The sequence below is a fragment of the Schistocerca piceifrons genome, chromosome 3 (genome assembly GCF_021461385.2).
Source record: "Schistocerca piceifrons isolate TAMUIC-IGC-003096 chromosome 3, iqSchPice1.1, whole genome shotgun sequence".
Classification (NCBI taxonomy): Eukaryota; Metazoa; Arthropoda; class Insecta; order Orthoptera; family Acrididae; genus Schistocerca; species Schistocerca piceifrons.
Window position 1 is genome coordinate 660,152,832 of NC_060140.1, and position 12,272 is coordinate 660,165,103.

At 40.0% G+C, this 12,272-nt stretch overlaps 1 protein-coding gene across 1 annotated transcript in view; it reads left to right on the forward strand.

The window, feature by feature from the left end:
- The window catches only part of LOC124788948, a 248,005-nt gene that overhangs the window by 174,992 nt on the left and 60,741 nt on the right, over positions 1 to 12,272 (forward strand). The window contains exon 8 of the mRNA XM_047256235.1: positions 6,004 to 6,179. Coding sequence (XP_047112191.1) covers positions 6,004 to 6,179 — 176 coding nt within the window. The remainder of the gene's footprint in view (positions 1 to 6,003; positions 6,180 to 12,272) is intronic.

Genomic DNA, 12,272 nt, shown 5'->3' on the forward strand with positions numbered 1-12,272 from the left:
AGTTGTCAAAGATACTGGGTGGCAGCTTTGTGAAACACTGTTGTTACTCTTCTTGTAAATGGGTATGACGTGCACATGTTATCAGTCAAGGAGTCTATGGTATATTTTTGTTAAAACAGGGGCATACTCAGCAGCAAATTCTGCATAGAATGTAATAGGGATTCCACCAGGTTAAGAAGATTTTTTTCTGTTTTAGCATATTCAACTGTTCCACAAGACCATGGACACTAATACTTATAACAGTCAGCTTTGTTGGGGCAGAAACTAAACTGAGGCAGTACTTCAGTATTTTCATTTGCAAAGAAACATTTAAAAATAGAGTTCACCATTTCTGATTTAGCTTTGTTACTCTCAATTTCAGCCCCTGTGTCATCCATGAGTGTCTGGACATTAATTTTTGTCCCAATTACAAGTGGAATTTCTTTGGGCTTTGTGAGAGGTATTTCTGTAAGATTATGGTATGAAAATCACTGAAGGCTTGACAAATTTCCATTTTGACAGCCATATGCATTTCTCTTACGTCTAATGCACAGTAGTTGCTGTTTCTTTACAGAGACTGTATATCATGGAGGGTCCCATCCATCACTGAGTGTTCTGCTATGTACTATAACTATTACTTTGTCAATTATTTTTCCTTTTTACCCTTTATTCTTTTGCAATCAATTGCTACAGCCATTTCATGGTCACTGGTACCAGTTTCACTGTGGCCATCTTCAAAGTGGTCAGGTCTATATGTTGCCTACATTTCCCTCATGAGTGGTTTCTAAACTATATTTTCTGAGTAGTTTTAGAGGTAGTGCTTAGCATTGTTTTACCAGATGTCTTGTCACATCCTACAATTACAAAATTGTAACTATCTAAATCACTTGTGTGCATCCCACAGACAGACAGCTACCTAGGTAGCAGCCTTTGATGTATAGTGGAGCTCTGGTTCATTTAAATGAACGTAAAATTTCCGAATCTGATATTGGACAACATTCAGTAATATGAAGATGGTATCTGTTCTTTCGAACTCTTACAGGACTTAGTAAGATTGTCTGCCGCGATTAATGAGTGTAATGGGCAGGGGCACTACAAATGTAGTGTGTGGACATTAAGTTGGGAATGTGGGTCTCACAAGGAGTGTGCAAGGGAGTAATCCCTGTAGTCACACTATCCTCCGTGCTCTTGGTGGCTCAAATGGATAGAGCATCTGCCGTGTAAGCAGGAGATCCTGGGTTCGAGTCCCGGTCGGGGCACACATTTTCAACTGTCCCTGTTGATGTATATCAATGCCTGTCAACAGCTTAAGGTCTTGATTTAATTATCATTACATTCAGTAATGTACCACTGCACCCCATGAATTGTAACATTCTTAGATCTTCCTCACATGCTGTCTATATGGTGGTCGAGATGCTGCTCAAAGTTGCCTCTATCAATGATGGGGGCCCCACAGAGGACATCTACTGTGTAAATGTCATTCCTGCAACTACAACTTCAAATCTCAACTGGCCTTAGCAGTTTCAAATGGGTTCATGCCAACAAATACAGCAGATCATTCTATCAGGTTGAATCCTTTCTCCTGGAGAAAGCTGTTCATGGGGTTGTTGCACTGTGCTCCTGCATTATTATCCTGAAAGGCAAATTTATCACCAAAATATTGGTAGGAGATCTGTACAGTAATCTTGAGGATCCTGCCCTAATACAGAACAACCCTAAAATTACTCTCAATACTGATGAGAGGCACCTCGCATCAGTACATGACACCAGCGAAAAATTTAACTCGCCCAACTCTGTGCTGAATACAAGGCACTACATGCCTGAGTTATGACTGTCAGACAAATCCTGCACCCAAATGAACCCTGACACAGAGGTCTTGTACAACAATACACCAGCAATAAGTGACTGAGATCCTAGGGTGACAGTGTACCAAGCAACATCTTCTTTTATGTCACTGAATGATATTCTTTGTGTAGAAGCTCAGTCATTGAAAAGTTATCAAAAGAAACAGAAACATGGAAAGGAACTTACATAAACATAGAAATGATTGGTCTACCAGGAATAGATTTGTCTTATTACCACATTTTGGCTGATGCATTGCATTCTACTATAACAATGACATGGCACCAACAAATAGAAGATGATAATAAGCAATGATAAGCAGATACTGGACCATACAGAGTGAACATAGTATGGGATGAACACTATTTTGTTTGCATGTCTGTAATTGAGCATGTAGCTTCATCTACTGCATTGACTCAGTGCCGGACCATTGCAATAGATGTGTACAGTTCTGAAATTTTCCCGGCATATTTCTTCTTCTAATAATTTCCGGGTATGCAGCCAGATCCCATCGACATTCTGCTATCATTCTGGTGGCAGAATGTCGACGGGATCGGGCTGCATACCTGGAAATTATTAGAAGAAGATATGTACAGCACTGCATAAATAGTTTATTGTCGTGAACTTATATTATGGGCAGGACTTATGGCTCACGTGTCATTGCAGTGCCTTTCATTTCACAAATCTCAACTAACTCAGAATGCAATTAGCATGCGAATTTCATCAGTGGCACACTAAATGTTAAAATGTAGTGGTTTTAGGTTAGAGATTGTCAGAGGATCCAGTTAACTGGTAAGTTAGAATTCTGAGTAGCATGCTATATTCCATACGAGCTGACAAGGAACTTGGATCCCAGATGGAATGAATGGCAAAGGCTACTGCCACATCATGGTAGACATGATGCCACCAGCAGTCAACCATAAGTTCCCCCTGAAGATGGCCCCTGCGATGGGCTGAAACCGGTCGGCACTAATTAAACAAAAAATGTGATTAAGACTGTTTTCTTAATACTAAGTTAAAAGTGCCTGACATTTCATCCATCACATCTAAAAGGGACATAACTGATGGGCAACTTGTTCAAAATGGACCTCCAGTAAGCGCTGTTAACCCTTTGTGTACTTGAATACAAAATGTGGTTGAGGGAAATTCCCCAGGTACAAAACCAAGCCCTTTTTTGACTCCACTCTATGTTACTTAGAAGTTCTGCTTTCAGCTTAGTGTGCCTTCACACCATGTTGAATTCCCAAACATTGTTTTGTAAATGTAATAATTTGTGTATTATTGCTATGGACCTCTTCAGATTTATAAAGTCTATTTCAGTCACATGCATTTTGTTTGATTAATGTTGCAATTTTTTGAAACATTGGTGTAGGAACGAGTAGTATTTGGAAAATAAAGAGCATTTGCTTCTACTTAAATGTTGGCAGCTCAAAGCTCATACAGGCTGACTTATTGATTGTTTATTAAGTCATAGAAGGTGATGTTTTGCTTCAATAATCACTTGACTGCAGGTGAAAGCAAACAACAATGGCTTCGAAAGTCATTGTTCCTACCAATTGTGAAGTGCAGGCTGTAATGGGATTGACAGCTACTCAAATTCATTAGAAGTTGTGCATACAGTGGTGAGTCAAGAAAATATTAGACAGTGGTTTCAAAGACTTTAAAAGTGGGTGTACAATGCGTATGATGAAGGACGAAGTGGTAGATCCAGCATCCTAATCTATGAAATCAGGTAACAAGCAAACTTAAAACTGTCATCTGATTTGTCATTAACAACTTCTGCTCTAGATGATGAATTTCCTCATGTTAGATGCACCACTATTTACACTATTTTCGTAGAGAAGTTTGGATATTACAAACTATGCAAGATGGATACCAAATGTGCTTACTCCTCAACACGAAGAACAAAGAAAAGACAACCATTTTTGACCACTGCAAAAAAAAAAAAAAAAAAAAAAAAAAAAAAAAAAAAAAAAAAAAAAAAAAAAAATATATATATATGGAAATTATTTGGAAATAAAACAAGCAATCTCCTTCTTAAAGAAATGGGTTGGTACACAGTGATTTGAACATAATGAACTCAAGACTGTTGTTGTCAACAAGTTTAATTCCCATGTGGAGAACTTCTAAGCTGAGAGGTTCATGCAGGCAATGTGACATTATGAAAAGTGTCAGGAAGTGAACATTGATTTAGTGAAAAGTTAAAATGGTTTAATACATTTATGCATGACTTAATGTCCCTTAACAGTAATGGAAATTCCTGGATGGGGCAATATGTAAAATAAGGGGAACGGAACCACACACTTATAGCTGACTGATATATGGAGCACAGAACCATGCAACCGTAAACAGCATTCTCAATAGCTTTTGAGATTTTGCTCTTTTTCAAGTGCCTTACATCTGTGTAATCATGTAAATATCAAGCAAGCAGTTCCTTAGTATAACTGAAGAAACAACTTTAGTATAGCTGAAGAAACAATGGCTTTTTTCAAACTGGAATGTTCATTTTAGCCTTTGTAACCACAAATTGTAAGTAGCACTATAGTGATTGGCAATTTTTCATAGGCCATATGACATACAGAGTTAGTTTATAACACCTGATTCTATTTTTTAACACTTTGGAGACTGGCCACTTAGCAGTATAATGGAGTTAGGAAGTGGCCATTTACTAAAGTGTTAGTGGCACACATGTAATTGATGTTTCATCAGGAGAAATACATATTAAAAAAAGACTAAGCTCCAAGATTTATTTTTCATACTTACTTCCTAGATAGATTAAAAAAATAAATGACAGAAAGTATAATTATTCTCCCAAAAAAAAGTGTGAGGAGAATTATTGAACAATTTCTTCCTCTTGAGCTTCTAAAATGTCTTACTCACTCAACAGATATCAGATATTTGAAGCAGTATTACAGAAAACTGGGAAACCTAACAAGTACATACACAAAATTACATCAATGCAATCATAGTGGTTCAGCTATTCATGACAGCAGCTTTTACATTCGCTAATGTTCCTTTCAAAGTAATTCTACAAATTGACAACAGAAGGCAGCACTAGTCCAGGCACAGTTCATGAGACTTCTGTACATTGTTTGCACATGAAATGAGTCTAGTTTTCAAGCATTAGGTCTCTTATGTGTTGAGAAAATTGTGGCCCGACATACACTTGGATGTGGTCTTTTTACCACAAAGTTGCAGCCCAAGCTATGCTTGGGCTTGATCTCCAAAGTGTTAACTGACTTACCCTTCCAAGTCCCTGAAGATTTTCCTCCATGATCAGAGGTACAAAATATGATGAACTGGGTGAATGAATATTCTAAGCTAGTTGCTGCTAAAATTATTCTTATACTGCTTGCTGCATTTAAGTATTTATTCATTCATTAATACATTCATTCGCCATGTTCCATGGTTCCCATCATGACGAGTCTTCAGGGTGTGGATTAAGTTAAGCTATACATTAACAAAAGACACACAACTTGTGGAAATTTTACCTGTGCACTATATTAACAATAAACTATTATTACACTCTTACTGCTATTTTTTCTCTCAGCTACTAAATTAAAAGGAAAATTTCTACTTTGGAATAGGCTGCTATTTCCTAGTTAAGTTAAATACCTGCTGTTTCTTTCTATTAGTGGCTTAATATTTGCTTGATTACATTGATTTTTTTCAATGAGGAAACACAGCTATGTCTGTAATAATATGGGCCTATTTACAATATCCTACTACCTGCAATGCAGCTTTACAGTGAACACTGCCCCTTGCCATTAGCTAAAAGAAATTTTCATTCCTTGACTTTACGTGATTTAAACATGTAAAACTTTATTAAAATGGTCTCTAGCTGATTTCATGGTTCTGACTATTAGCTTGTTTGTATCCTCATATAATACTGTGGCACAACATTCAGAGAGCTTTTGAGTACAATATTCCGTAAACTGATAGGCTTGAGATTTAATTTCATTTGAATTATGTGTTACTCCACCTGTATTGTATAGACATAAACAAATATATAAGATTATTATCGTGTAATTGGATAGATAAAAAAAATCTACTCAACAAGCAGCAGCAGGAGAACAAACACACACACACCACACACACACACACACACACACACACACACACGATTTGATTAGTATCAGATTTATTTCCTGCATATTAGCTGTAATGATACTCTATCTGCAGGGTAATTGAAGGAAGATACAGTTACTTTGGGAATGGACTGGATCTAGGAGACTGTGGCTTACGCATCACATCTGTTACAGCACAGGACTATGGTCAGTGGACATGTTCAGTCAATTTTCTTAGTGCGGCTTTGGAAAATATTGTTAATACTGAACATATTCAAGTTAATCAGAAAGGTGAGTGAGTTATGTTTCCCTCACTGATACTTTTATTGAAAATATCTAACAGATAAAAATGCTAAAACTTCTTAAAAAGATACTGAATTAAAATTTCACATCACAATTATAATTTATTATCACTAGTCATGACTTTTAAAAAGGCATTCTTCTCTTTTCTCGCATCAAGATATCACAAGTACTGACTGCAGAAGACTCAAATGGAAACTAAATGTATAAAGTAACAGTAAATGTATAAAGTAACAGTCAGTTCATATAGATTTATGAATGCTAATTTCAGTGAACATTTAAAAATGAGGACCATCAACCAAGACAATTTCAAAAAAAATTTTCTCTTGATCCCTTCATTAATAAATTTCAGTATTACTCATCTACAAAATGCATCATCCACACAGTTCTGTCTCTTGGTTCTAAATATGTGAATCAGAAAAAAACAACAAATTTTTGACAAATAGAGTTTTGTTGACATCTGCTTTCAAACAGTACTAAAACACAGCTGAAGTCATTGCAACAAACTTTATTTTTTGAACTGTGCAGGAATGAGCAGTGAACTATTTGATTATCAGTTACTGGTCAGTTTTAAATATCTTTTTTTAGAGCAACTATTTTACTTTTTTCTTTTTAATGGAACATTCAAACGTTTGTTGCCCTGGATGACATTTTCTGCTTGATAGTTTGTTCGTTGCATGTTCCACTATCTCCTCATCCCTCCAGTGCTCCAAGAGAGTGTGGATGATACTCTCTTTGTGCCTTTGCAGTAATGGAAGAATAATACAATGTGATTTGTGAACTACTTCTTCTTCATCTTTGACCAGTATTGCCGCAAGGCTTTCTTTCTTTCTTTTGCTACCGCCTTTATTCTGCATTGTGCGCAGGGTCGGCAGGGTTTAGTACGGAGTTGGCATGGTTAATTTTAAGGAGTGGCTGGATGCCCTTCCTGCTGCCACCCCATACCCCCCAGGATGGAAGTAGTGTACCCCAGCTGTCTGCATCCAGTGTAAATCGTGAAATAGTGTGAATGTGTTTCAAATGTCTGCAAGTCATGTAACTGAGGCGGGACGTGGGGACCAGCCTGGTATTCACCTAGTAGGATGTGGAAAACTGTTGTATGTAAAATAAGAGGAAGACAATCACTTGCTTATACTGGATTGATGCATGGAGCATGTAACAAATAACAGAAAACAGTATACACAAGCTTTCTTTCACTAGCTTTTTTTCCAGCAATAATACAATCATTCACACACACAACCTCATGACACTTAAATGCACCCTCTCATGGCTGTGGCAAGAGTAATTATTGATACTCGATTAATGAAAGCAGTTGCCTGAGCTGATGGAGGGGATAAGAAAGGATGCAAGAAGAGTGTAGCTGGAAAGGGGTAGTTGTCTGGACAGATGACTTCACGGCTGCACAACGAAACAAAAAAGTGCAGGGTTTCAACAGAAATAAATCTGGGAAGAGGGGCTGGAGTCTTCGGGGAACTGAAGGTGAGAAAAAAAGGGAGGAAGGAAAGGTGGAAAAGAGAGTTGAAGATGAAAGATGAAGATGGAGAAAGGGAGAGCAGAGAGAAGCACTCACACTGCTCATTTCCTTCACCGCCTCTCCAAAGTTCCTGTCCCGTTATGACCAGTTGCCCTGTCAGTCACTATGGATGTGACATCCTTGTACACAAACCTCCCCCATGCCCATGATCTTGCAGCCATGGAACACTACCTTTCCCAGCATCCTCCTAATACCAAACCCACCACCTCTTTCCTAATACTTGTAACCAACCACATCCTGACCCACAATTATTTCGCTTCTGAGGGCCAAATCTACAGACAAGTCTGTGTTATTGACATGGAACTTGCATGGAATCATCCTGTAACAACTTATTTATGGACCATTTGGAGGAATCCTTCCTATCCAGTCAACACATAAAACCCCTTGTCTGTTTCAGATTCACTGATGACAGTTTCACGATCTGGACTCCTTTGTTCCTCCTCCGCCTGTTCCCAATCTGCTTCAGGGGGTCCTTCTCAACTCATCAAGCGACATTCCTACATGTTGATCTCCACTTCTCAGATTGCTTCATAAATACATCAATCCATATCAAGTTTACCATTCGTCAGCAGTACCTTTGACATCTGACACCCACTCCTCCATATAAAATGTCTCTTCCTTACAGCCTTGCTATTCATGGACACCACATCTGCCGTGCAAAACAGGAATTGTCAAAATATGCCAATAACCTTATCAGAGCCTTTACTGACAGACAATATCCTACCTAGCTCTTCCATAAACAGGCCATCTGCTCCACTGACACCACATTAAAGCTGTTAACCAACCACCGACATGCACTCCTCTGATCATCTGGTATTGTTAGGCCTCGAAAAGCTTAGCCACATACTCCAACATGGCTTCACTAACCTCACAATCCGAGATGAGGAATATTGTACCCAAAATCCTTCCCACTTCCCAAAAAATAGTGTTCTGCCACCCTCCATACCTACAGAATGTCATTTTCTATCCCTCTTCCAATCCTTCTGCCAGTCCACAGTACAATCACGGTCATTTCCTACCCAATAAAAGGCAGGGCCATATGTGAAAGGAGCTGTGTTACACATCAGATATGCTGCTATTACTAGTTAGTATGAGCCCAGGTTCAAATGCCAAACTTGGTACAAATTTTAATTCATTGCTTTGGCCTATATGCATTATTGTAGATAAAGCTGAGATTTAACGTTCCTGTGGAACATATGATTTAATTTGATTAATGTATCATCTAAACCTGAGGTACAGGCAGGATTATCCTCATTTCATGCATTGCTAAGGTGCTATTCCAATATTGGAGAGCGTCTACAGTACTGAAATGAGTTAATAAAGGGAATATCAAGCTGAATTAGGCGTGAATTGGAGTTTGTGTTAGAGAGGGAGACATACTAAGGTTAACTGTGCTGCTCTGTTAGCCACAGTGCCAGGTTGCATAGGGTCCAGCACATCTGCCTTATGAGCCTGACACCCGGATTCGTATTATAGCCTTGGTAAAGTTTTATTCATTGCTTTGGCCTTAATTTATTACTATACAGCATTGTATGTGGGCACGACAACTGTCTACTCACGTGAATGTTCACCACCAAACTGTGACAGACTACAAACTTAATGAACCAATTGCTGAATAGGCTGCACACTACAACATAAATGACTTCAACAGCTGCTTCACTGTGTGGGCCATTTGAATACCCCTTCCGGCACAAGTTTCTCTGAACTATGCAGATGGGTACTTTCTGTCCATCACATCATGTGCTCTTGCAATCTCCTCAGCCTAAACGTCCGCTAACTTGTTGCCATTGCCTCACCGTGCCTTTTCCCTTCTCTCTTCTGCCTGTACCACTCCTTCTCTATCCTAATCAGGGACTGTCTTTTTCCACCACTCTCCCCCCCCCCCCCATGTGGGAATGTCTTATCTCTCAAATCACCCTCCACCTCCAAAAGTCCCATCACCGGCCACAGAGAAGCAGTCCCCTGGTGACTCAGTACCACCCAGGACTGGAAACTGAAACACATTCTTCGCCAGGGTTTCAAATACCCTCATTGTGTGCTGAAGTGAGGAATGTTCTATCCACTATCCTTCCCACCCCTTCCACATTGGTATTCCACCACCACCAAACCTACACAGTATTCTCATCCATCCCTACACAGCCGCCACTCCCAACCCCTAGCCCCATACCTCATATGCATGTAACAGACCTAGATGCAAGACCTGTCCCATACATCCTCCCAACACCACCTACTCCAGTCCTGCCACAAGCATCACCTACCCCATCAGAGGCAGGGCTAACTATGAAACCAATCATGTTATCTGCATGCTAAAATGCAACCAGATAAATTGTGGCCAAGAATCAGCTGCACCACCCACTTGCTGGGTACACTGCCCAACACAATGTTCTTCATTTTAATGACTCCTTCACAGCTTGTGCCATCTGGATCCTTCCTACCACCACCAGCTTTTCTGAACTGTGAGCAGATGGAAATTCTCCCTGCAGTATATCCTACATTCCTGTAACCCTCCTAGCCTCAACTTTCATTAGTCATTGTTCTACACCCATCTATCCACTTCCCTGTTCCCACTTCAGCACTACACAGCCCTCTAATCCACCAACACACTCACTTTACTTCTCTCCTTTCCTGCTGCCCTCCCCCCCCCCCCCTGCCCTTCGTCTAACCTCCTGACTGCTCCTAGCTACCCTACCCTCTATCCACCTCATTTCTGCATGCTCCCACAAGGAGCACTTTACTGACATTCACCCCTACCCTGCTATCCCTCTCTCAACCCACCCCAGCCTCCTCCTTACACCCACCACCCAGATTGGTTCTCCCATCATGCACTGCTACTCATAGTCTGGCCTTGGCAGATGGGGACTGTGGTCATACGTGTGTGAGTTGCATTTGTGATGTGTGTGTGTTGTCTAATTCCAATGAAGGCCTGTTTGACTGAAAGTTTATGTGTTTGAAAGTCTTTTTGTTGTGCCTATTTGCAATTCAGCATCTCCACCATATGATGAGTAGCAGTCTACCCTTTTCATAATATTGTCATTATTCCAATGCTAATAAAGACTTTGGCAATCTACATATATGTCCCCATCACCCTTTGTCCTGTATACTCATAAGAGATGTAAAATTAATGTAAATGAAAGTGTATTTATTTGGTGTAAAGGAAAAGGAGTTTATGAATACATTAAATTTGTTGGAGATTGTACACTGTATTTTCATAAATAAATTGAATGAGGTGACACATTGACCTGTAGCATAGCCCGGGCGAATGCGTTATGCAGGAAGTTTTTTTTGGCAGGGGGGGTCAGGGGGGGGCGCAGCCCCCCCCCCCCCCCCCCCCCCCCTGCAGCGCATAGAGTTTGCCCCGCGCTGCTAGTGCGCGCGCAAGATGGTGGCGGCGCTTGGCAGCGAGCACGACCCTTAAAATTACTAGGGCCGTGCCGTGGAGTTTACATGGGGCTTATAACATGGAGATAAAATTTTTTTTGACACTGTGGTATAGCATGCATAATCATTTCCACAGTCATAGTCTCCTTTATGATAGGCACTGTCACTCTCCCAACAAACATTAAAATAAATATCTCAAAATTAGTACTGTAGACTACAAGAGTACTAATTAATATTTTATTGTCTGTACATTCTAGTAACTCACTAAATTCACTGAATAAGTTCTCTTTTGAAAGTGATTATTGTTTAATACTTACTTGCATTACTTAGTATTTGACTAACATGTAGACTCTATTGACTGCTGTGATGAATGTATTATTTGCAACTAAGAGATCAGTTGAAAGTTTCTGCCACATTAAAACTGTGTGGTGGACCGAGACTCAAACTCTGGAGCTTGATCTTTCATTGGCAAGTGCTCTATAGACTGAACTACCCAAGTATGACTCACAACCCTTCCTCACATCTATACCTCCACCAGCACCTGGTCTCCTACCTTCCAAACTTCAAAGAGGTCTCCTTCAAAACTTTCAGGACTAGTGCTCCTGGAATAAAGTATATTGTGGAGACGTGGCTTAGCCACAGCTTGGGAGTGTTTCCAGAAATCATATTTTGACTCTGCAATGGAGAGTGTGCAGTGATATTAAACTTCCTGACAGATTAAAACTGTATGCCAGACCAAGACTTGAACTCTGGACCTTTGCTTTTCATGGGAAAGTATTCTACCGACTGAGCTACCCAAGCACTACTCATGACCTGTCCTCACAGCTTTACCTCCACCAGTATCTCCCCTCCTACATTCAAAACTTTACAGAAGTTCTCCTTTGAAACTTGCAGGGCTACTAGCACTCTTGGAAGAAAGAATATTGTGGATACATGGCTTGGCCATAGCCTGGGGTTGTTTCCATAAAGAAATTTTCATTCTGCAGTGGAGTGTGCACTGATGTATTGGCAAGAAAACTGAGCTTGAAAGTATCATTCCAGAAACATCCCCACAGGCTGTGGCTAAGCTATGTCTCCGCAGTACTCTTTCTTCCAGTCTTGCAAGTTTCACAGCAGAATTTCTGTGATGTCTGGAAGGTAGAAGATGAGGTACTGGTTGGGAGTTGTTATCT